At 47.5% G+C, this 27,550-nt stretch overlaps 1 protein-coding gene across 3 annotated transcripts in view; it reads left to right on the top strand.

Annotated features, from left to right (window-relative positions):
* GLI2 (GLI family zinc finger 2) overlaps positions 1 to 27,550 on the top strand; it is a 138,599-nt gene that overhangs the window by 24,549 nt on the left and 86,500 nt on the right. For 2 of the 3 annotated variants that reach the window (XR_011314606.1, XM_069732641.1), the window contains exon 2: positions 9,185 to 9,334. Coding sequence is in view for 2 of the 3 variants with exons in the window: in XM_069732641.1 (XP_069588742.1) it covers positions 9,214 to 9,334 (121 nt within the window). In the remaining variant the exon portion in view is untranslated. The remainder of the gene's footprint in view (positions 1 to 9,184; positions 9,335 to 27,550) is intronic. The other variant, XM_069732642.1, reaches the window with a different exon arrangement.

The following is a 27,550-nucleotide window of genomic DNA, read 5'->3' as shown; positions in this document are numbered from 1 at the left end:
GCCGCATGTCAATTACAGCGAATTCACACGGTTCAGTGATCACATGCAGATTTACCGCTGCTCCTTCCGGATCGTGGCACACAGCCAAAACCTGCACAAGTTTTCAGTCTCGAGAAATAAACAGGAAAGTTGCCATTTACTGACAGCAAGCAGAGATCTTGCAATGGAAAGAAATCTCCATAAAATCTAGGAGAAAGTCCCAGACTGCGATGAAGACGCTTTATTCCCAGATGTGATGTTAAGCCGCAGTCGCCCGCAGCCACCGGCCGCGGGTGCGTGGGTTTGCAGAGGCTTCTGGGTAATGATTGTCTGGTTTTATTGGATCCCAGTTTCTCCCTTTTATGGTGATCGCTGGTTAAGGGGGGACTGGAGCAGTGATGAGTAATGTGGGGGCATCACTGAGTCACCAGAGTTCAGAGAAATCCTAATCCCGTCTTCGCCCCTCACAGCCCTGAACACTCGGCTGCATTTATTCCCCCAGAAGTGTGCGACCGGGAACACGGGTGTCAGCCGCCCCCTCCTCGACCCCCAACGTCCTGAGGGGCTTCCCTACAGTTGTGTGGCCCCATGAGCCCAGGAAATTGCTGTCTTGTCTGCATTCATATGACACCCAAACATGGGGAAAGACCGACTCCTGGCAGATGGCGTCTTTGGTTGGATTTTAGCTCAGGACCCCTGCGCTGCACAGCTGCAGTTCTAACCACAGAGCCACCGTGCTGTGCTAACCACTGAGCCACCGTGCTGTGCTAACCACTGAGCCACCGTGCTGTGCTAACCACTGAGCCACCGTGCTGTGCTAACCACTGAGCCACCGTGCTGTGCTAACCACTGAGCCACCGTGCTGTGCTAACCACTGAGCCACCGTGCTGTGCTAACCACTGAGCCACCGTGCTGTGCTAACCACGGAGCCACCGTGCTGTGCTAACCACGGAGCCACCGTGCTGTGCTAACCACTGAGCCACCGTGCTGTGCTAACCAGTGAGCCACCGTGCTGTGCTAACCACTGAGCCGCTGTGCTAACCACTGAGCCACCGTGCTACCTGTATCAGGCGATAGAATTAGATACAAGGTTCACCAAACAGTATCACAGGATAGGATTAGATACACGGCTCAGCAGATTGTATCACACAGGATAGGATTAGATACACGGCTCAGCAGATTGTATCACACAGAATAGGATTAGATACACGGCTCAGCAGTCAGTATAACCCAGGATAGGATTAGATACACGGCTCAGGAGACAGTATCACACAAGAGAGGATTAGATACACGGCTCAGCATTCAGTATCACACAGGATAGAATTAGATACACGACTCAGCAAACAGTATCACCCAGGATAGGATTAGATACACGGCTCAGCATTCAGTATCACACAGGATAGGATTAGATACACGGCTCAGCAGACAGTATCACACAGGATAGGATTAGATACACGGCTCAGCAGACAGTATCACACAGAATAGGATTAGATACACGGCTCAGCAGTCAGTATCACACAGGATAGGATTAGATACACGGCTCAGCAGACAGTATCACATAGGAGAGGATTAGATGCACGGCTCAGAAGACAGTATCACAGGATAGGATTAGATACACGGCTCAGCAGAAGGTTCGCACAGGAGAGGATTAGATACACGGCTCAGCAGACAGTATCACACAGGATAGGATTAGATACACTGCTCAGCAGATTGTATCACACAGAATAGGATTAGATACACGGCTCAGCAGTCAGTATCACCCAGGATAAGATTAGATACACGCTCAGCAGAAGGTTCGCACAGGATAAGGTTAGATACACGGCTCAGCAGACCATATCATGTGTGATGGGATTAGGTACAGTAGTCATAGCCTTGGATACAGCTCCCTGTCCCCTGGTGACACTGTGGGGGGTTTCTGTCCTGGTATCTTTCACTTTGGGATTATTAGCGCAGATCTGCGGAGCAGACGAGGATCCTGAGGACGGACAGGCAGCGACTTGTCGGCAGCAGGAAGTTCTGGAGGTTCTTGGCAGTGACCGGAGCGCGGGGTCTCGGGTTTCTGCTTTGAGGTGTTTGTATTGTGTCTCGCTGCCTGTCCTGTGTATCTGACATTGTGGCGCTGACATCGTCTGTGGCGCTGTATGACGCGTGCACTGTCTGTAGCGGCTCATGTAGACGCACAAGCGATGATCTGCGGCGACTATTGTCCTGAACACATCGGCCAACAGTGATGGGACAGGACGATCGCGATGACTGCGCCGTATGCAGCACTCGTTATCGGCAGCACATCCTCTTTAGGCTATGTGCACACATTGCAGATTTTGCTGTGGGTTTGCAGCAGTTTTCCATGCGTTGTACAGAACCATGTAAACCTATAGAAAACAAAATCCACACTGCCCATGGTGCGGAAAAAACGCGCAGAAACGTAGCGTTGTTTATTCTGCAGCATGTTACTTCTTTGTGCAGATTCCGCAGTGGTTTACACCTGCTCCATAATAGGAATCCACAGGTGGAATCCGCACAAAAAACGCAAAAAAAAATCGCAACAAAATTGCGGTAAATCCACAGTGCGGTTTACCTGCGGATTTACCAAAAACAGTGCAGAAAAATCCGCACACCAATCCGCAACGTGCGCACATCCTCCTTTCCTGGCAAAGTGCTGCCGAGACCAGTGGTTTTTATGCTGAACGTTTTGCTGGTTCGTCGGTGATTGTCGATCGGTTTTGACAGATTAATAATTTAGAATCCGATAATCGTTCCTGCTGGTGATCGATCCCTGATTGTGATCCCAGCAATACTCCAGCGTTCAGTAGATGATTGTGATGAGTGAACAGTGGACGATAGTCATAATATTTACTGTAGAAGACTAAACAGTGCAACAATGTAACGAGGAACGTCCGCAATGTATCATCTATAGCAAACATTACAGGTGTCATGTAGGACGGTGTAGAGAAGAGAAATCTGTGTCTAGCAGAGCCGGACCTAGGGGTTTGGTTGTGGGGGCGGCGCAAAACCTCTGAGTGGGCCCCAAACCAGGTAACCCTGATTAAACTATGGTGGCGCCCCCGAAATGTGGGTATAGGGGAACCTCAGCAGATGACCGCACTGTTACTAATAAAAATCTCTATACAAAGATCAGCACTGATATTACATAACATAGTAACATAGTAACATAGTTAGTAAGGCCGAAAAAAGACATTTGTCCATCCAGTTCAGCCTATATTCCATCATAATAAATCCCCAGATCTACGTCCTTCTACAGAACCTAATAATTGTATGATACAATATTGTTCTGCTCCAGGAAGACATCCAGGCCTCTCTTGAACCCCTCGACTGAGTTCGCCATCACCACCTCCTCAGGCAAGCAATTCCAGATTCTCACTGCCCTAACAGTAAAGAATCCTCTTCTATGTTGGTGGAAAAACCTTCTCTCCTCCAGACGCAAAGAATGCCCCCTTGTGCCCGTCACCTTCCTTGGTATAAACAGATCCTCAGCGAGATATTTGTATTGTCCCCTTATATACTTATACATGGTTATTAGATCGCCCCTCAGTCGTCTTTTTTCTAGACTAAATAATCCTAATTTCGCTAATCTATCTGGGTATTGTAGTTCTCCCATCCCCTTTATTAATTTTGTTGCCCTCCTTTGTACTCTCTCTAGTTCCATTATATCCTTCCTGAGCACCGGTGCCCAAAACTGGACACAGTACTCCATGTGCGGTCTAACTAGGGATTTGTACAGAGGCAGTATAATGCTCTCATCATGTGTATCCAGACCTCTTTTAATGCACCCCATGATCCTGTTTGCCTTGGCAGCTGCTGCCTGGCACTGGCTGCTCCAGGTAAGTTTATCATTAACTAGGATCCCCAAGTCCTTCTCCCTGTCAGATTTACCCAGTGGTTTCCCGTTCAGTGTGTAATGGTGATATTGATTCCCTCTTCCCATGTGTATAACCTTACATTTATCATTGTTAAACCTCATCTGCCACCTTTCAGCCCAAGTTTCCAACTTATCCAGATCCATCTGTAGCAGAATACTATCTTCTCTTGTATTAACTGCTTTACATAGTTTTGTATCATCTGCAAATATCGATATTTTACTGTGTAAACCTTCTACCAGATCATTAATGAATATGTTGAAGAGAACAGGTCCCAATACTGACCCCTGCGGTACCCCACTGGTCACAGCGACCCAGTTAGAGACTATACCATTTATAACCACCCTCTGCTTTCTATCACTAAGCCAGTTACTAACCCATTTACACACATTTTCCCCCAGACCAAGCATTCTCATTTTGTGTAGCAACCTCTTGTGCGGCACGGTATCAAACGCTTTGGAAAAATCGAGATATACCACGTCCAATGACTCACCGTGGTCCAGCCTATAGCTTACCTCTTCATAAAAACTGATTAGATTGGTTTGACAGGAGCGATTTCTCATAAACCCATGCTGATATGGAGTTAAACAGTTATTCTCATTGAGATAATCCAGAATAACATCCCTCAGAAACCCTTCAAATATTTTACCAACAATAGAGGTTAGACTTACTGGCCTATAATTTCCAGGTTCACTTTTAGAGCCCTTTTTGAATATTGGCACCACATTTGCTATGCGCCAGTCCTGCGGAACAGACCCTGTCGCTATAGAGTCACTAAAAATAAGAAATAATGGTTTATCTATTACATTACTTAGTTCTCTTAGTACTCGTGGGTGTATGCCATCCGGACCCGGAGATTTATCTATTTTAATCTTATTTAGCCGGTTTCGCACCTCTTCTTGGGTTAGATTGGTGACCCTTAATATTGGGTTTTCATTGTTTCTTGGGATTTCACCTAGCATTTCATTTTCCACCGTGAATACCGTGGAGAAGAAGGTGTTTAAAATGTTAGCTTTTTCCTCGTCATCTACAACCATTCTTTCCTCACTATTTTTTAAGGGGCCTACATTTTCAGTTTTTATTCTTTTACTATTGATATAGTTGAAGAACAGTTTGGGATTAGTTTTACTCTCCTTAGCAATGTGCTTCTCTGTTTCCTTTTTGGCAGCTTTAATTAGTTTTTTAGATAAAGTATTTTTCTCCCTATAGTTTTTTAGAGCTTCAATGGTGCCATCCTGCTTTAGTAGTGCAAATGCTTTCTTTTTACTGTTAATTGCCTGTCTTACTTCTTTGTTTAGCCACATTGGGTTTTTCCTATTTCTAGTCCTTTTATTCCCACAAGGTATAAACCGCTTACACTGCCTATTTAGGATGTTCTTAAACATTTCCCATTTATTATCTGTATTCTTATTTCTGAGGATATTGTCCCAGTCTACCAGATTAAGGGCATCTCTAAGCTGGTCAAACTTTGCCTTCCTAAAGTTCAATGTTTTTGTGACTCCCTGACAAGTGCCCCTAGTGAAAGACAGGTGAAACTGTACAATATTGTGGTCGCTATTTCCTAGATGCCCAACCACCTGCAGATTTGTTATTCTGTCAGGTCTATTAGATAGTATTAGGTCTAAAAGTGCTGCTCCTCTGGTTGGATTCTGCACCAATTGTGAAAGATAATTTTTCTTGGTTATTAGCAGAAACCTGTTGCCTTTATGGGTTTCACAGGTTTCTGTTTCCCAGTTAATATCCGGGTAGTTAAAGTCCCCCATAACCAGGACCTCATTATGGGTTGCAGCTTCATCTATCTGCTTTAGAAGTAGACTTTCCATGCTTTCTGTTATATTTGGGGGTTTGTAACAGACCCCAATGAGAATTTTGTTACCATTTTTCCCTCCATGAATTTCAACCCATATGGACTCGACATCCTCATTCCCTTCGCTAATATCCTCCCTTAAAGTGGACTTTAGACAAGACTTTACATAGAGACAAACCCCTCCTCCTCTCCGATTTTTACGATCCTTTCTAAACAGACTGTAACCCTGTAAGTTAACTGCCCAGTCATAGCTTTCATCTAACCATGTCTCGGTTATTCCCACTATGTCAAAGTTACCTGTAGATATTTCTGCTTCTAGTTCTTCCATCTTGTTTGTCAGGCTTCTGGCGTTTGCGAGCATGCAGTTTAGAGGATTTTGTTTTGTTCCAATCTCCTCGCTGTGGATTGTTTTAGAAATGTTCTTACCTCCCTTCTGAGTATGTTTTCCTGGGTCTTCTTTGTTCAAGTCTAATGTTTTTCTTCCCGTCCCCTCTTCTTCTAGTTTAACGCCCTCCTGATGAGTGTAGCGAGTCTTCTGGCGAATGTGTGTTTCCCACAGAATGTGTGTTTTACTGCACCTGATACCCCAATACTGAGCCGCTGCTGCCGTATGTGTCCCTATTACTGCACCTGATACCCCAATACTGAGCCTCTGCTGCCGCATGTGTCCCTATTACTGCACCTGATACCCCAATACTGAGCCTCTGCTGCCGTATGTGTCCCTATTACTGCACCTGATACCCCAATACTGAGCCGCTGCTGCCGTATGTGTCCCTATTACTGCACCTGATACCCCAATACTGAGCCTCTGCTGCCGTATGTGTCCCTATTACTGCACCTCCTGTATAGTACTGTGTGCCCGCTAATATTCCTCCCACTGGAGCCCTAGATTCCCCTTTCATTGCACTCAAAGTATGATGTCAACAGAAGTGCCCCACAAACACGTAAGTTACCCCTACAGTAACTTCCTATACAGTACCTTCTACACACAGTATGATGACCCTACTGTACCCCACCCCTCAGCTGCCCCAGAAAAGTATGGTGACCCCAGCACAGTATGATTCCCCAACAGTGACCTTCACACAGCTCTCCATGCAGTATAATGAGCCTACATACAATATAATGGCCCCACACCTCTCCACACTGTATAATGGCATCCACACAGTATAATGGCTCCCACACAGTATGATGGACTCCACACAAACCTTCACACTATATAATTGCTTGCATAAAGACTCCTACATAGCCTTCCAAATATTATAACAGCCCCCACATATTCCTCCATACAGTATAATGCACCCCGTAGTCCATACAAGATAATGCACCTAATAGTCCATACAGTATAATGGAGAAAAATATGGACGAGGTGCAGAGGTTATACACCAAGAGGGAGGGGGGAGTGAGGGGCCTTGTGTTATACATGGGAGGGGGGCAGGCAATGGGATGCAATGAGAAAACTGAATGGGATCCAGTGATTGATCCTGGGGTCTCTGGAATGGGATCCAGTGATTGATCCTGGGGTCTCTGGAATGGGATCCAGTGATTGATCCTGGGGTCTCTGGAATGGGATCCAGTGATTGATCCTGGGGTCTCGGCACTTCTCTCCATGCAGTGTACCTGGGACAGTATAGCTGTGCGCTGTTACTTTGTGTCTTCTCTCTATTCTTGCTGTTTATTCTCATTATAAACTGCTCATTAGTCAAACAGATAAAGTTAATTAGCTGATAAGAAAACATTGAAGATGTCTGAGCAAACAGCGAGTGATTCCTGCTGCTCCTGGGATCTGGACGTGCTATATATGTGTTATACTCCATGTATAAGTGGATCTGCGCAGTGGGAGCCGACTGATCTATACTTTTATAGGACAAGATTCTGTATGATTCACATTCTCATCAGTCCAGTGGGCGGTCAGAGATATGTGTCAATCACACATTAGGACCGCCCCTTGGACTTCTAAGCCTAGAAAGAGCTGTGACTTCAGAGAATAAGTTACCAGTTTATTCTACTGATTTTCTTACACTGTGACAAACCCTCAGCTGTGAGAAGTATTTGGCCAGAGCAGGTTTTGCAATCTCACAGAAATGTTTTGAGATCTTGATACAAAGTAACAGAACTTCTCATTAAATACTGGAATACAATGAGAAGCTCCATCCTCCCGTCACTTGTCGTACACGGGGGTCACATGACGTGGGGGTCTCTGCAGGGTGAGAATATGGAACCTCCAGGGTGTATTTTTGGGGATGTTTTTGGTTTCTCTGAGTTTCCTCTGATCCAGGGGGGAGCCGACCCCTTATGTCCAGGAGGTGACACCTTGTGACAGCTGCGGCCTCCCCTCCCCCGTGGGCACTGACGCTCCTGATCTCAGCAGCTGTCTGTCTGGAGACATATGCAGTGGGTCCAGGAGCTCACACTGTGTCCTTCCTCCCACACGCCCTGGGTCCAGGAGCTCACACTGTGTCCTTCCTCCCACACGCTGTGGGTCCAGGAGCTCACACTGTGTCCTTCCTCCCACACGCCCTGGGTCCAGGAGCTCACACTGTGTCCTTCCTCCCACACGCCCTGGGTCCAGGAGCTCACACTGTGTCCTTCCTCCCACACGCCCTGGGTCCAGGAGCTCACACTGTGTCCTTCCTCCCACACGCTCTGGGTCCAGGAGCTCACACTGTGTCCTTCCTCCCACACGCCCTGGGTCCAGGAGCTCACACTGTGTCCTTCCTCCCACACGCCCTGGGTCCAGGAACTCACACTGTGTCCTTCCTCCCACACGCTCTGGGTCCAGGAACTCACACTGTGTCCTTCCTCCCACACGCCCTGGGTCCAGGAGCTCACACTGTGTCCTTCCTCCCGCACGCTCTGGGTCCAGGAGCTCACACTGTGTCCTTCCTCCCGCACGCTCTGGGTCCAGGAACTCACACTGTGTCCTTCCTCCCGCACGCTCTGGGTCCAGGAGCTCACACTCTGTGTCCTTCCTCCCACACGCTCTGGGTCCAGGAGCTCACACTGTGTCCTTCCTCCCGCACGCCCTGGGTCCAGGAGCTCACACTGTGTCCTTCCTCCCACACGCCCTGGGTCCAGGAACTCACACTGTGTCCTTCCTCCCGCACGCTCTGGGTCCAGGAGCTCACACTGTGTCCTTCCTCCCGCACGCCCTGGGTCCAGGAACTCACACTGTGTCCTTCCTCCCGCACGCTCTGGGTCCAGGAGCTCACACTGTGTGTCCTTCCTCCCACACGCCCTGGGGTCAGGCTTGGATTAGGGGACAGGAGGGTGACGTGACCCACCATGGCCGCAGCCCCTCACATGTTCCTGTGTCCCCGGGTCAGTCTGCCATGGGTGCGGGTCGCCCTCCTCTGCGAGGGTCCTGTGTCATTGGTTGGGGTCCTCCATAACTTATAGCTAGTAATTGGGGGTCCACACACAGGACTGTCATATACAGAATATCGGCGTACCCCCAGATAATACGGTCTGTCCCCAGGTGTCACAGGAGCCCCTCCTAACACTGCGACCCCTCTCATTCCAGGCTCCGTCTGTGGGACATGAGCGGCTGACATGGAGAACTCCGGCCCGGTGATGGCAGCGCACAAGAAAGACCCCAAAGCCTCCATTCTGGATGGAAACGGATTCTCCGACATGGGCAAAAGGTCCGGGGTCCTCAACACGTCACCAGGAGGTACCGCACCGAGCAGAGTGTATCACACAGGATGGGATTAGATACACAGCTCAGCAGACAGTATCACACAGGATAGGATTAGATACACGGCTCAGCAGACAGTATCACACAGGATAGGATTAGATACACGGCTCAGCAGACAGTATCACACAGGACAGGATTAGATACACGGCTCAGCAGAGGGTATCACACAGGATAGGATTAGATACACAGCTCAGCAGACAGTATCACACAGGATAGGATTAGATACACGGCTCAGCAGACAGTATCACACAGGATAGGATTAGATACACAGCTCAGCAGACAGTATCACACAGGATAGGATTAGATACACGGCTCAGCAGACAGTATCACACAGGAGAGGATTAAATACACAGCCCAGCAGACAGTATCACACAGGACAGGATTAGATACACGGCTCAGCAGAGGGTATCACACAGTAGAGGATTAGATACACGGCTCAGCAGACAGTATCACACAGAATAGGATTAGATACACGGCTCAGCAGACAGTATCACACAAGATGGGATTAGATACACAGCTCAGCAGACAGTATCACACAGGAGAGGATTAGATACACGGCTCAGCAGACAGTATCACACAGTAGAGAATTAGATACACAGCTCAGCAGACAGTATCACACAAGAGAGGATTAGATACACGGCTCAGCAGACAGTATCACACATGATGGGATTAGATACACGGCTCAGCAGTCAGTGTCACAAGGGATGGGATTAGATACACAGCTCAGGAGACAGTATCACACATGATGGGATTAGATACATGGCTCAGCAGAGGGTATCACACAGTAGAGAATTAGATACACAGCTCAGCCAACAGTATCACACAGGATAGGATTAGATACACGGCTCAGCTGACAGTATCACACAGGAGAGAATTAGATACACTGCTCAGCAGACAGTATCACACAGGATAGGATTAGATACACGGCTCAGCCGACAGTATCACACAGGATAGGATTAGATACACGGCTCAGCTGACAGTATCACACAGGAGAGAATTAGATACACTGCTCAGCAGACAGTATCACACAGGATAGGATTAGATACACAGCTCAGCAGACCGTACCACACAGGATAGGATTAGATACACAGCTCAGCAGACAGTATCACACAGGATAATATTAGATACACAGCTCAGCAGACTGTACCACACAGGATAGGATTAGATACACAGCTCAGCAGACAGTATCACACAGGATAGGATTAGATACACGGCTCAGCAGTCAGTATCACACAGGATAGGATTAGATACACGGCTCCGCAGACAGTATCACACAGGAGAGGATTAGATACACGGCTCAGCAGACAGTATCACACAGGATAGGATTAGATACACAGCTCAGCAGTCAGTATCACACAGGATAGGATTAGATACACGGCTCCGCAGACAGTATCACACAGGAGAGGATTAGATACACGGCTCCGCAGACAGTATCACACAGGAGAGGATTAGATACACGGCTCCGCAGTCAGTATCACACAGGATAGGATTAGATACACGGCTCCGCAGACAGTATCACACAGGAGAGGATTAGATACACGGCTCCGCAGACAGTATCACACAGGAGAGGATTAGATACACGGCTCCGCAGACAGTATCACACAGGAGAGGATTAGATACACGGCTCCGCAGACAGTATCACACAGGAGAGGATTAGATACACGGCTCCGCAGACAGTATCACACATGATTTCTACAGGTGAAGTCCGGCATACATGATGGGGGCAGAATTCCGGCAGTTGCCCCCATATTGTCCATAACATTGGACGGTTTCCAGTTTGTGGATTTATTATCTGTTCTCAATAATCCAGATTTCCTGACTAGCAGATGATTCCGGATTATAGGAATGTGGCTGAGTCTTTGTTGTAGCCCCCCACCCACCGGGGGGTCTCTCACTTGTATCAGAATTGACCATTTGTTCCTGGTGATTGATTCCCTGTGTGAAGGATTTTGGGATCTGACACTTTTAGGGGGCGCTTTGCATTTTATTAGGGGCTGCTGACTGGCAGGAGCCTCATGGCGGGGGAGGGGGAGACTTTGAATACAGCAGGGGTCGCTCCTGCGGCTTTAATTGCCCTTGTGGCAGATGCTGAGGTGCGATTGTACACAGGCCATTCCCACCAGTGCTGGATGCTGCGGCTCCGGACTGATGGTTTCCAGGAATCACCCCCCCTGATGTCCCAGAATTATTACTGCAGACCCCGGGACCCTCCGAGGGGAAAAGCTCCAGCAGATGAAATGGAAAAGGCAATGCGAGAAACTCGCCCAATACGCGGCACTCGGGAGCGGAGCGTGCGGCTCCGCGTGTTTCTAGGCAGTGCCGAATATGGAGGCCAGAGACTCGCAGGAGTTTCTCGCCTTCTTTGCACATAGCGTTTATACAGACAAGATAGACATGATTTACTTGTCAAAAACTGTCTGGCTGAAAACTGCACCGAAATTAGCACAATAATGCCTGAGATTGGCCGTGTGGTTACAGTATTGGTTACATGCAAAAAGCTGTTTTGTTTTTTTTTTTCTTGCGTTTTTGTTGTGAAATGGACGTAGTGTGAACGTGCGCCTACACAAGGCATGTACGCCGACTCCGGCTCATTTCCTGGGATCTGCAGTATTGCTACATGTAGGAACGTTGATGGTGGCGACGCTCTGCGCCTCCTCCGACCGTACACCGCCACTCGCACAATATTCTCCTGTCATCAGAAGTTTCACGTCGTGCATGAAATATCCTGTGAGTAAGAAGCCCCCTGCCCGCTGCGCCCGCTCTCATCGCCTGTCGAATGGAGGATGAAAGCGGAGATGTTACGTGCGGCGCCGGCGCACAACTTACAGCGACAGCGTTTGAAGACTGAGCGGAGAGATGATGAAAGAGACGTCTAATCAGTTCTAAAAAGCCCTTAAAGGACCCTAATAAATAAGTCACGGTGACCGGCAGGGAGACCGCCGTCCTGTGCGCAACATTGCCGCAATTATGTTACATGTTAACGATGAGATCGGGGGAAAAACTGAAAGAAATGTCAAATAATTCCGATGGAAGAATCGGGTCTCGGAATGCTCCGCTGCGGGTCTGAGTTCTGCTGGGACTTCTGGTTACACAACCCAGAATCACTTTATAATTAAAGGTTCTGTACTTTTTTTTATATTTCTTTGTACTTAAAGATCTCTGCTTGGTGACAGTGAATGGAAACATTCCTGTGAGGATGAACGCACATGGAACAAGTCAGTTCTGGTTTTGCCAGTGCGCATTTTGCAGTAATGCAGCAATTTCCATTATTTTTACATTTCCTTACAGACTTCACCCTCGTAATACACAGAATGAAGTTCGCGGAATGTCTGCAACAACAATTGTGATAACACCCGCAGGCAGCACATGCAGATGTGGCCACAACTTCATGGCAGTTTTGCAGCTAAAATTGTAGCAAAGTTACTTGCACCAAATCCGCTGCATGTGAACGTCGCCTTAATATTATCCGCTGCATGTGAACGTCGCCTTAATATTATCCGCTGTGTGTGAACGTCGCCTTAACATTATCCGCTGCGTGTGAACGTCGCCTTAATATTATCCGCTGTGTGTGAACGTCGCCTTAATATTATCCGCTGTGTGTGAACGTCGCCTTAATATTATCCGCTGTGTGTGAACGTCGCCTTAATATTATCCGCTCTGTGTGAACGTCGCCTTAATATTATCCGCTGTGTGTGAACGTCGCCTTAATATCCGCTGTGTGTGAACGTCGCCTTAACATTATCCGCTATGTGTGAACGTCGCCTTAATATTATCCGCTGTGTGTGAACGTCGCCTTAATATTATCCGCTGTGTGTGAACGTCGCCTTAACATTATCCGCTGTGTGTGAACGTCGCCTTAACATTATCCGCTGCGTGTGAACGTCGCCTTAACATTATCCGCTGTGTGTGAACGTCGCCTTAACATTATCCGCTGTGTGTGAACGTCGCCTTAACATTATCCGCTGTGTGTGAACGTCGCCTTAACATTATCCGCTGTGTGTGAACGTCGCCTTAATATTATCCGCTGTGTGTGAACGTCGCCTTAACATTATCCGCTGTGTGTGAACGTCGCCTTAACATTATCCGCTGCGTGTGAACGTCGCCTTAACATTATCCGCTGTGTGTGAACGTCGCCTTAACATTATCCGCTGCGTGTGAACGTCGCCTTAACATTATCCGCTGCGTGTGAACGTCGCCTTAATATTATCCGCTGCGTGTGAACGTCGCCTTAATATTATCCGCTGTGTGTGAACGTCGCCTTAACATTATCCGCTGTGTGTGAACGTCGCCTTAATATTATCCGCTGTGTGTGAACGTCGCCCTTAACATTATCCGCTGCGTGTGAACGTCGCCTTAATATTATCCGCTCTGTGTGAACGTCGCCTTAATATTATCCGCTGTGTGTGAACGTCGCCTTAATATCCGCTGTGTGTGAACGTCGCCTTAACATTATCCGCTATGTGTGAACGTCGCCTTAATATTATCCGCTGTGTGTGAACGTCGCCTTAATATTATCCGCTGTGTGTGAACGTCGCCTTAACATTATCCGCTGTGTGTGAACGTCGCCTTAACATTATCCGCTGTGTGTGAACGTCGCCTTAACATTATCCGCTGTGTGTGAACGTCGCCTTAACATTATCCGCTGCGTGTGAACGTCGCCTTAACATTATCCGCTGTGTGTGAACGTCGCCTTAATATTATCCGCTGTGTGTGAACGTCGCCTTAACATTATCCGCTGTGTGTGAACGTCGCCTTAATATTATCCGCTGCGTGTGAACGTCGCCTTAACATTATCCGCTGTGTGTGAACGTCGCCTTAACATTATCCGCTGTGTGTGAACGTCGCCTTAACATTATCCGCTGTGTGTGAACGTCGCCTTAACATTATCCGCTGTGTGTGAACGTCGCCTTAACATTATCCGCTGTGTGTGAACGTCGCCTTAACATTATCCGCTGTGTGTGAACGTCGCCTTAACATTATCCGCTGTGTGTGAACGTCGCCTTAATATTATCCGCTGCGTGTGAACGTCGCCTTAATATTATCCGCTGCGTGTGAACGTCGCCTTAACATTATCCGCTGCGTGTGAACGTCGCCTTAACATTATCCGCTGCGTGTGAACGTCGCCTTAACATTATCCGCTGCGTGTGAACGTCGCCTTAATATTATCCGCTGCGTGTGAACGTCGCCTTAATATTATCCGCTGCGTGTGAACGTCGCCTTAACATTATCCGCTGTGTGTGAACGTCGCCTTAACATTATCCGCTGTGTGTGAACGTCGCCTTAATATTATCCGCTGCGTGTGAACGTCGCCTTAACATGTAGTGACTGAAAATCTATCCAGAAGGAATCCTGTTCACGCAGAGGGTTTGTACCTGAGCAGCACATACTGTGCGTCCTGACAATTTGTTGCAATGCATCAGTGCAGGCAGCTGTATCAGTCTGGAGTCCTCCCTGTTTAGATTAGAATGGCTTGTCTCATCTGGATGCAATTGTAACAAACCCTCAGATGTGAGAACTCTCACACACTGGATGTTTTTACTATTGACCCTGCATAGGCTGCGTCAATAGTAAAAAGCTTTGTCACACAGGGTTAATAGCAGCGGTAACGGACTGCATTACACCGCGGTCCCGTTACCGCTGTCATTAACCCTGTGTGAGGACTGACTGGAGGGGAGTATGCGGGCGCCGGGCAGTGAGTGCGGGGAGTGAGGAGCGGCCGTGTTCTTCCGGACTGTGCGCGTCGCTGATTGGTCGCGGCAGCCATGACAGGCAGCTGGCGAGACCAATCAGCAAACGAATAACCGTGACAGAAGGACAGACAGACGGAAGTGACCCTTAGACAATTATATATATAGATGTCGTTTCTACACCTTCCCGCTAATCCCCAACAACTTTGGTAAAAGTGGCAAGAGAGTCGTAGAGATGAACAAAGTTACACATTTCTGTGCAGAATATACGTCCTCCAAAATAAGCCGCTCTGTAGCGCCAGAAAACTGGTGCAAGTTACGGTACTTAGCGAATCTTCTTCAAAGTTTTTAAGAAAGTTACAGAACTTTTTTTCCACAATATCCATAACAGGTGATTCGGCTCTTACTGAAGCAGAATATTTGTTTTTTTCCAGAATATTTGGTTGTAATGTGTTGCGTTGTCAGCTGGACAGTAGTTGGGGGCCGTCAGGACATTTGTCCTGGACCCCCGGTGATGGGGGCTGGGCCAGGAACATTATGTCGTTCTCCTTTCTCCTGCTTATTTGGATACAGGGTTGGGGAATCAAACTTAATTTTTCACCCCGAACGCAAGAAATCGCCGCTCTCTCTCGGGGTTGGGGACGATCGTGTGTTCTTTGTGGTGTCACAATGGATCACTGCATGTTGTATCATGAAACAATCGCACCTCAATCGGAATAAAACATCAGCATTGCTACATTGTAACAACTTCCCGTCCTAACAAATTTGGCAAAATGGTCATTTTGTCAGCGGATCCCTGAGTGACGGCCCGTGGACAGGAGAGGGTTAACGACACTGATCTGCCCCCTGATTTATGGTCGCCACCAAAAAATCTGATCGTTTAATCTCTGCGCAGTTTTCTACTCTCCAAATTCTGTCACTTCTGATTTCTTCCAGCCGCGGCAGAGTAACGGCCTGGTGTGTAGCCAGACTGTGCATGTTTAATGGCGGCTATATTCAGATTGTTATCACGTTCGTCATGTGTAAGTGGCTTCCTCCGGGCGAGCGCCGTTAAAGCCGTCCCTTATTTTTACTCGCTTGTCTGCCGTTATTTATCCCTTACACTTTCCTGGTCTTTGGTAGAACACGGCTAATGCAGATTTTTAATGTGTTATTTACACACAAAATAACCTATTTACAGCCGTGAGGACGGCGCCGGGCGCTGCGCTCGCTGCCACGTGCCGTATCTGGCGGAATAATCTGGGTCGCTAATAGAACCATTTATCATGGGGCCGGTAATTTATTTTGAGTGAACTCTGGAGGTGTCGGAGCTGCTGATCTATGGGATGCACTTTACGATTTACTAACTGGGCTCGTTATAATGGACTATTAGTACCGCCATATGTAACCGCCATATTTAGGATCTCTGTGCATCTATAGAAAAGTCCTCAGACCCTTTATATAGGACTCTGGTGACGCTGCGCAGCCACCACCGGAGACCTGCAGGCGGCCATACTGGTTGTGACTGGGCTCGTTATAATGGACTATAAGTACCGCCATATCTAACCGCCATATATAGGATCTCTGTGCATCTATAGAAAAGTCCTCAGACCCAGCATATAGGACTCTGGTGACACTGCGCTGCCACCACCAGAGACCTGCAGGCGGCCATACTGGTTGTGACTGGGCTCGTTATAACGGACCATTAGTACCACCATATGTAACCACCATATATAGGATCTCTGTGCGCTGTTGCATCTATAGAAAAGTCCTCAGACCCAGCATATAGGACTCTGGTGGCACTGTGCAACCACCACCGGAGACCTGCAGGCGGCCATACTGGTTGTGACAGGCTGCATTGTATTCCCGCAGCGCAGGCTTCTTCCATCTACCATATTGACTGCACTGGAGCAGAGGATGCATCAGTCTACAACTATCCCGATATCGTCCCTAGGACTTTAGGAAAGATGAAGAAATGTTTGATTTCAAGGCCGCGATTAATCGTTTTCACACTCTTTCTAGCATAAAAATGGTCGTAATTACCTTTTACTTGGTTTCATCGTTTTTTTGTCTTGTCTTTGTTCCTTGGTGTTGGCGCCGTTTTCTTTATCCAGATATTTAACCAGAATTCATGATTTACAACTTTTCAAACTGATGTAAAACTTTTTGCAGTTGTGCTCCAGTAACGTAGCGGGCAGAAGATCTGTCAATCACTTGAGAATTTGAAGACTAACGTGCGACCTTGTAACGTGCGACCTTGTAACGTGCGACCTTGTAACGTGTAATCTGACTTTCCGCTCTAAAATTACACAAAAGACAATAAAAGGGCAACTTTGATTTTCGGGAAAATTCATCAACTCCTGGAAGATATGTTAAAAAAGTTATCACAAAAACGACAACGAACAAAACAAAGCGAAAAGAAATGTCACTTATAGCAATAGAAATGATGAATGAAGAGCCGATATCGTGACTGTCCAGCTGGGGAGAAGTTTCCAGTAACTCGGGCGGCTCAAGGACTCCCGTTATTTTAGGGGTCAGTTGCTCCTTAAGAGCCGCCACACATTGCAGATTTACCCGTTTTGGGGCATTTTTCACAGTATTTTTCATTTTAGCTTTTGCATGCAACCATAAGATATATGTAGCATGTTTATTTTATTTTATTTTTTTTTTGGGGGGGGGGGAGGAGGGAGGAGGGGCAGCATTTGAGTGTTTTTGACATTTACAAAAAACACAGCATGTTCTGGGTGCGACATTTTGGACTTTTTACTATGATCTTTCCTATAGGAAATGCCTAAGTGAAAATATAATAAATGATGTAAAAAAAACCTCACCATTCACAACGCTTGTAAAAAAAAAAAAATATGAGGGGAAAAAAATCCTACGGGTATTTTTGACCGATTGCATCTTTATTGCACATTTTGTTACCACGTTCCTTCAGATAACTGGAAGAGATTTTTAGTCTTATATATTTCTGCAACAAAATCTGCAGGGTGAGAATTTACCCGAATGGGGTAATTAGAAAAAAAGTTATCATTTATCATTTTTGTTTTTTTTCTTGAGCAATATTGGTCCTAATAGTGACTTTATTGCGCCGTATTCATTATTTCATTTGTGTCTTTTTTAAGTTACTGTAACTTTCCTTGATTTCGTCTGTTTCTTTCACATCTTGGGCGCAGATTCTGTGTCGTCTGTTTTATTCTAATTCATCATTTGCAATTTTTTTAAAATGTGGCTAAATGTTTGCAGAATTGTTTGCCAGTGAGCTGGTGCAATATACATTTATTTAATAGTCTGTGCCTGACGCTGAGCGCTTTTCTTTTTCAGCGGAGCCAGAACCTGCGCCGGATCGGGTTGTGACCCTATATTGCGCTAATGAACGTTCTAGTGGATGTGAAATCAGCAACTTCTATCAGAATGTGCCGGACTGACTCGGCGGCACCAGGGTGGTGACTTTGGCGCGTCTTCTGCCCTCCGAGGTTCCCGCCGTCGGTTTTAGGACACAGCGGTTCTCTTCATTTTTGTTATTTCTGGTGATTATGACGCTTGGACCCAAACTTTCTCCTACTTTTCTCTGCGCTGTTTTGCTGTGTAAGTCGTCCGTGCCGGCGATTGTTCGGCGCAGAAGTCCGTGATCCTTTAATCTACTTGTGGATAAAATGGCTTTTTCATTGCTCTCATGTAGGGGAGGACGGGGCTTTGGCAGATCTAAATATCTCAGCAGCTTTTCATGGAGCATTATCTCGTTAATCCACCTCCTTAAGCGGTGGTGACTTGAGTGCGGCGTCTTTGTGCGCCTCGTCGTTACTGTACGGGGGAATTAACACCCAGAGCCAAAAACACGAGAAATAACGAGGCGGCAGCTAAACCGAGCGGCTTCTGTCACTTAAAGGGCCGGAGCAAAGAAGTAAAGCTGGATCATTGAGGAATGAAACATTCTGCTACTCTGTGCTCCAGTTCCGCTCTCATTGTAAGATCTCTGCTTGCTTTATTTCTTCCTGTCACTTTCCAGATATCATCAGTGAATGACAAACACAATGGCTGCATCAGGCAGATGCCATTTTCTCGGCTGAATGGCGGGCGGCGTGTGGTGCAGGGCAGGAATGCCTGATCCTGGACTTAGCACTGGTTTCCGGCTCTTATTCCAGGTTTTTACTTTGGAAACTCTCTGCCTTTATTTTCAGCTTGTGCAAGGCCAGCAATGTTCTCTGGTAAAACCCAAGAGAGCCTCAACAAGCGAGATCCTGAAGGAGGAAACAACCTCAAAGTACGAGGTTACATGAACCGCACGAGTCCGGAGGGTCAGAAATACCCAGATGGGACCGCCGGCCTCAGCAGGACTCCAGTCACCGGAGAACGTTCTGTCCGCGGAGGTCTCCTAGTCATAGTCCAGTGTGGGGATGTTAGGAGTTGTGGTCACGACAGCTGAGGACGCCGGCCGGACACCACTGACTCTGACCTCCGCTTGTCACGTGTTCCTTTCTTCATCTTTAGACTTTTTTCAGTCGCTTCCATCTTTTCGCTCGTCCTCATTCCACCATATTTGTCTTCACCATTCATTTGGATCTTCTCTTTTTGCGCCCACAATTTGTGTTCCCAATGGAAGGTTCTACATTGTGTTGCCCCCCGGTATCACAAACTGCGCTGTGATGTGAAGATTTGATCGTACAATCTGCAGAAGAGAATGTCGTCCAGTTCTGCTGGGTCTCAGGTTTACGTCGCCCCGTGGATCGGTCCCATCGCCGGAAGTGTGAGCAGAGGAAGGTCCGAGAATTCCGAATATAATGCGGCCCCTCTAGTGAGACCCCGCTCACTGTCTACAGGCAGCAGCAATCTCCCATAGAAACCAATAGATAATAGTCACAGCTCACCTCCTGCCCCTTCCTGCATAGTAAGCACTGCACAGATCACAGAGCATGACCACAACAATCTCCAATAGAAACCAATAGATAATAGTCACAGCTCACCTCCTGCCCCTTCCTGCATAGTAAGCACTGCACAGATCACAGAGCATGACCACAACAATCTCCAATAGAAACCAATAGATAATAGTCACAGCTCACCTCCTGCCCCTTCCTGCACACAGATCACTGAGCAAGCTCACTAGACTCTTACATAGAAGTCAATAGATAATGGTCACAGCTCTACTTCTGCCCCTCCCTGCACGGTAACCACTGCACAGATCACAGAACATGCCCACAACAATCTCCAATAGAAACCAATAGATAATGTCACAGCTCACTTCCTGCCCCTCCCTGCATAGTAACCACTGCACAGATCACAGAGCATGCCCACAACAATCTCCAATAGAAACCAAGAGATAATGTCACAGCTCACCTTCTGCCCCTCCCTGCACGGTAACCACTGCACAGAGCATACCTACAACTTTCTGCAGATTTCTGCTGCCACAATAATATATAGAAAAGAAAATATAAAAATTTACAATCAGAAAACAAGATAAAAAAAAATAAAAAAAAGATGCATCACTGGCAGGTTTTAATAAAAAAAATGTGTAGGTGGAACATTCCCTTTAAGCTGTCGCCTGTGTCTTGCTGGGTTTGGGCTTATTACAATTGCTATTTCAGCACTTTCCTCACATATTCGTGTCCTCGTCCTGCCGTCTCCTGATTTTCTGCCGTCTCCTGATTTTCTGCCGTCTCCTGATTTTCTGCCGTCTCCTGATTTTCTGCCGTCTCCTGATTTTCCGCCGTCTCCTGATTTTCGGCCGCGGCTCTCCGGTGCCTGATGTGACGCTGTTCTGTGCCGTGCGCCCATGCCCCTATTTGGTTGCTGCGTTTCCTTCTCGGCCCCTTCATCTCCGCTCTCTTTATCCCCTCGCTAAGTGCTATCAGTGATGGCGGTGACAGGTCTAAGCCCTTCATGGAAGTTCTGGGCCCGGCTAATACCGCAGGTATGCGGCACCTCCTGCATCAGGCGCAGGGTCTCTGCCAGGAGCATTTGGCGGCTGCAGGAGATAACTTGTAAGGAGGGAAATGTCATTCCAGCTTTGGGTTTTTGATGTGAACGCATACTTTTCACATTTCCTAAAAGAGAGAGATTACTTGGTTTTGGCTGCTCATCTGAAACCGCTCTCAGCCCACACACAAGTTTCCACGTAAGCAGACGGCGTCCCCCTCATAAGCCGAGAGGGTCAGGGAATCCATCACAAGATCAGACACTGAGAAAACGAGGAGGAAATGAGACCCCAATAATGGAAGAGATAAAAAAGACCACTGCACTCACTATTCTGCTGGTGCAGTCACTGTGTACATACATTACATTACTGATCCTGAGTTACATCCTGTATTATACCCCAGAGCTGCACTCACTATTCTGCTGGTGCAGTCACTGTGTACATACATTACTGATCCTGAGTTACATCCTGTATTATACCCCAGAGCTGCACTCACTATTCTGCTGGTGCAGTCACTGTACATACATTACATTACTGATCCTGAGTTACATCCTGTATTATACTCCAGAGCTGCACTCATTATTCTGCTGGAGCAGTCACTGTGTACATACATTACATTACTGATCCTGAGTTACATCCTGTATTATACTCCAGAGCTGCACTCACTATTCTGCTGGTGCAGTCACTGTGTACATACATTACATTACTGATCCTGAGTTACATCCTGTATTATACTCCAGAGCTGCACTCACTATTCTGCTGGTGCAGTCACTGTGTACATACATTACATTACTGATCCTGAGTTACATCCTGTATTATACTCCAGAGCTGCAGTCACTATTCTGCTGGTGCAGTCACTGTGTACATACATTACATTACTGATCCTGAGTTACATCCTGTATTATACTCCAGAGCTGCACTCACTATTCTGCTGGTGCAGTCACTGTGTACATACATTACATTACTGATCCTGAGTTACATCCTGTATTATACCCCAGAGCTGCACTCACTATTCTGCTGGTGCAGTCACTGTGTACATACATTACATTACTGATCCTGACTTACATCCTGTATTATACTCCAGAGCTGCACTCACTATTCTGCTGGTGCAGTCACTGTGTACATACATTACATTACTGATCCTGAGTTACATCCTGTATAATACTCCAGAGCTGCGCTCACTATTCTGCTGGTGCAGTCACTGTGTACATACATTACATTACTGATCCTGAGTTACATCCTGTATAATACTCCAGAGCTGCACTCACTAGTCTGCTGGTGCAGTCACTGTGTACATACATTACATTACTGATCCTGAGTTACATCCTGTATTATACTCCAGAGCTGCACTCACTATTCTGCTGGTGCAGTCACTGTGTACATACATTACATTACTGATCCTGAGTTACATCCTGTATTACAGTCCAGAGCTGCACTCACTGTTCTGCTTCCCAATTTGTCAGGTCAGGGGATGTATTTCACTGTAGTAATACTAGAGCTCACCAGGCCCCTTGAATATTTGCTTTTCTGTCCTGCGCCCGGCGTCGGCGCCTCCTGGGATGTTACAGTATTGATGACCGGGATGAGTGTGTGTTCCGGATCTGTGTTAATATCTCGACATTCTCCGTTTTTTAAAGGTTTTGCACTCTTAATCCCGGCAGCCTCTGGTATTAGCACACAGGTAGAGCAGACGCCAGAGAGTCTCGTGGCAAAGGGCGCGGCCGGGAAGAGACGATCACCTGCAGCTACAAACAGGTCACAGGTAATGAGCCGTCACTCAGAGCCGCAGCTGTGGGAACCTTTCCCTGCTCATCCCTTGTGGATACAATGTATCTGGAATCACATCTGCAGCTTAGACCAAATTATTGCTTTATGTCTGAGGCCCCTCCCTCTTATTGAGGCTCCTCCCCCTTGACTATGTGCTGCCGTTTCCTGATCATTTTCTCTTGCTGACTGTTGATTTTAATGCTTGTAGTTTCGAATCTTTTGTCCTCGCTGTGAGAAGAATCGCCTCTCCGTATATCTTGTGCCTAGGCATTACAGTCAGTCCAAGGCCATGCGCACACATTGTGGTTTTTACTGCGGATTCGCAGCAGTTTTCCATGCGGTGTACAGTATCATGTAAATCTATGGAAAACAAAAACCGCTGGGCACATGCTGCAGAAAAAAATGTGCGGAAACGCTGCGGTTTACTTTCCACAGCATGTCAATTCTTTGTGCGGAATCCGCAGCGGTTTAACACCTGCTCCATATTAAAAAACCGCAGGTGTAGAATCTGCACAAAAAACGCGGAAAATCCGCAGGAAATCCGAGATAAATCCACAGGAAAAACGCAGTGTTTTTGCCCTGCGGATTTATCAAAATCAGTGCGGAAAAATCCGCACACCAGGACGCAACATGTGCACATTCCCTAAGGCTATGTGCACACGTTGCTGATTCTCTGCGGATCCGCAGCGTTTTTTGAGGTGCAGAAACGCTGCAGATTCTCAATTGATTTACAGTACAATGTAAATCAATGAGAAAAAAAAAGCTGTGCACACTTTGCGGAAAATCCGCTGCGGTTTCAAAGAATTAGCATGTCACTTCTTATTTGTGAATCTGCAGCGTTTTTGTACCCATTCCATTATAGAAAACCGCAGGGGTAAAAAACGCAGCAAAACCGCAGCAAAAAATGCACAGAAAATGCTGCGGAACCGCACAAAAAACACAACAAATCCGCACGTGCGTTTTCTGCCAGGAGAGGCAGAATCCAACCCCAGAAATTCCTAAGCCTAATCCGCAAGGTGTGCACAGAGCCTTAATGAGCAGAGATGCAGTGTAAAGCATGGCGGTACAAGGTAGCAGACTGAGCTATTCATGAAACAAAAGGTGGACTTCAGGCTTTTACTCCAATGGAGCCATTATGAAAGATGGGCTGTAGCTGAGCAATGCTTCAGTGTAAAGCATGGGGGGAAGAAGAAAATAGCAGCCCAGGACCAGACGGCATCTGGACGGACTGATCACATATTCTGGAGCTGCACTAAAGTCTCGGGGAACAGACGCAGAATTCCGTCCCACCCGGAGAAGCAGTTCCTGAAGAATGTCAGGGTTGCACTTTGTTTTGTGTTTGCCTCGTGCGCAGACTGATCCAATTACTCCCCCCCCCTGCAATCATAGGTTGGTGAATCAAGAGGCTCTTGTGGTTCCTAATTCTTTACAGATCTCCTTCCCCGCTGCCCGATGAGAGTCACAGTCCTTGGGGCCATTAAAAAAAAGTGGATTTAACTTTTCAAAAAAAACCCTGTAATTTGTTTGTTTTATTTCCTGAAGTTTTCTTGGGATGTTTTCTCCGAACTCGAAGTTTCACATCTATTAGGTGTCCTCCGGTGCTGTGCCGCTCATTACCATTCAGGACTCTGGGAAAGTTGGGTAGTGATTGCGGATGATGCACTGATAGATAAAGCGAAGTCTGTATATTCAAGAGTTCTGACACTTTCCTCTAGACTTTGTATTAATTCCTCAGTATTTTCAGAGTCAGTAAATGGAGCCTTGATGACGCCGTCCCATCTATTTACTGACAGCAAGCAGAGCTTTCTACAAGAACGATACATTGAAACCAAACAGTTGGGACACTTTGTATCATACATTAATTTACATAACACCAGAAAATCCTTATAAAAACGGGGTGAGAATGTCGCCCTACACTCCAGTGTGGGATGCGGATTGTGATGGCAGTGACCGGCTCCAGCGGGGGTCTCCCTTTGTTTTTTGCTTGTGCCCCCCTCTCTCTGTGCTGCCCATCTTATAGGGGCGTAGATGAGAAGGATCCTATCAGATGCGGCTGGGGATGATGGTGGTTCTGATCCCATATTTCCATCACTACATACTTGGATGTGGCACCTTGAAATATGCTGCGTCTCTCCATCACAATGACGGAGGCCTGGGGGTGTATCCTCGGGGGCAGCCGTTATTTCTGGGGTATCAGGCGCTGTCATACCTCCCCATGGCAAATTTTAGGCCACACCTCTGGTCACACCCATTCACTAGCCACACCCATATTCACGTCCCAACCACACCCATTTAGCACTGCTGATCACACTGTTCATAGAGAATAATTATAAACAAAAAAATATGGCCACACAGTGCTCCATACTGTATAATGGCCACACATGATGCTCCATACTGTATAATGGCCACACAGTGCTCCATACTGTATAATGGCCTCACACGACGCTCCATACTGTATAATGGCCACACAGTGCTCCATACTGTATAATGGCCTCACACGACGCTCCATACTGTATAATGGCCTCACACGACGCTCCATACTGTATAATGGCCGCACATGATGCTCCATAGTGTATAATGACCACACATGACGCTCCATAGTGTATAATGACCGCACATGATGCTCCATACGGTATAATGACCGCACATAATGCTCCATACTGTATAATGACCACACATGATGCTCCATACTGTATAATGGCCACACATGATGCTCCATACTGTATAATGGCCACACATGATGCTCCATACTGTATAATGGCCACACATGATGCTCCATACTGTATAATGGCCACACATGATGCTCCATACTGTATAATGGCCACACAGTGCTCCATACTGTATAATGGCCTCACACGACGCTCCATACTGTATAATGGCCTCACACGACGCTCCATACTGTATAATGGCCGCACATGATGCTCCATAGTGTATAATGACCACACATGATGCTCCATAGTGTATAATGACCGCACATGATGCTCCATACGGTATAATGACCACACATGATGCTCCATAGTGTATAATGACCGCACATGATGCTCCATACGGTATAATGACCGCACATAATGCTCCATACTGTATAATGATCGCACATGATGCTCCATACTGTATAATGATCGCACATGATGCTCCATACTGTATAACGGCCACACATGATGCTCCATACTGTATAATGACCGCACATAATGCTCCATACTGTATAATGATCGCACATGATGCTCCATACGGTATAATGACCGCACATAATGCTCCATACTGTATAATGACCGCACATGATGCTCCATACGGTATAATGACCACACATGATGCTCCATAGTGTATAATGACCGCACATGATGCTCCATACGGTATAATGACCGCACATAATGCTCCATACTGTATAATGATCGCACATGATGCTCCATACGGTATAATGACCGCACATGATGCTCCATACTGTATAATGATCGCACATAATGCTCCATACTGTATAATAGCCACACATGATACTTCGTACGGTATAATGGCCACACATGATGCTCCGTACTGTATAATGATCGCACATGATGCTCCATACGGTATAATGACCGCACATAATGCTCCATACTGTATAATGATCGCACATGATGCTCCATACTGTATAATAGCCACACATGATACTTCGTACGGTATAATGGCCACACATAGCTACTCCTACACACGTGGCTGCGCTCTGTAAGCTTTGCACACACGGCTCCGCTCCGTACACACGGCTCCGCTCCATACATCTCATACACACACGGCTCCACTCTATACACATTGCACACGCTGCTCCGCTCCGTATACCTTGCACACGCATGGCTCTGCTCTGTACACCTCTTACACACGCGGCTGCGCTCCGTACACCTCGTACACACGCGGCTGTGCTCCGTACACCTCGTACACACGCGGCTGTGCTCCATACACCTCTTACACACGCGGCTGTGCTCCGTACACCTCGTACACACGCGGCTGCGCTCCGTACACCTCGTACACACGCGGCTGCGCTCCGTACACCTCGTACACACGCGGCTGCGCTCCATACACCTCTTACACACGCGGCTGCGCTCCGTACACCTCGTACACACGCGGCTGCGCTCCGTACACCTCTTACACACGCGGCTGCGCTCCGTACACCTCGTACACACGCGGCTGCGCTCCGTACACCTCTTACACACGCGGCTGCGCTCCGTACACCTCGTACACACGCGGCTGCGCTCCGTACACCTCTTACACACGGCTCCGTACACCTCTTACACACGCGGCTGTGCTCCGTACACCTCTTACACACGCGGCTGTGCTCCATACACCTCTTACACACGCGGCTGTGCTCCATACACCTCGTACACACGCGGCTGCGCTCCGTACACCTCGTACACACGCGGCTGCGCTCCGTACACCTCTTACACACGCGGCTGTGCTCCGTACACCTCGTACACACGCGGCTGCGCTCCGTACACCTCGTACACACGCGGCTGCGCTCCGTACACCTCTTACACACGCGGCTGTGCTCCATACACCTCTTACACACGCGGCTGCGCTCCGTACACCTCTTACACACGCGGCTCTGCTACATCCACACTGTAAACACCTCCTCACCTCACACACATACACTTACCCTCCTCCGGCGCCCATGGCAACCAGCAGAGTCATGTACAAGGATGTCCTCTCGATCATGTGACCCCTGACTCCTCCCATCCTGTGACCTCATCACAGGTCTTGTGCGCACAGAGCAGCCGTCATGTGGTGTGCTGCTGTGCGGGCCGGGTGCAGGGACTCCGGGAGCTCTCAGCTGACCGGGTAATATCACACACCTCCCAACCAGTGCAGGACAACTAATGTCCCGCC

Source organism: Ranitomeya imitator, chromosome 7 (assembly GCF_032444005.1).
Source record: "Ranitomeya imitator isolate aRanImi1 chromosome 7, aRanImi1.pri, whole genome shotgun sequence".
Taxonomy (NCBI): domain Eukaryota; kingdom Metazoa; phylum Chordata; class Amphibia; order Anura; family Dendrobatidae; genus Ranitomeya; species Ranitomeya imitator.
Note: the sequence above shows the minus strand (reverse complement) of the source record. Positions and strands in the feature narration are given on the sequence as shown.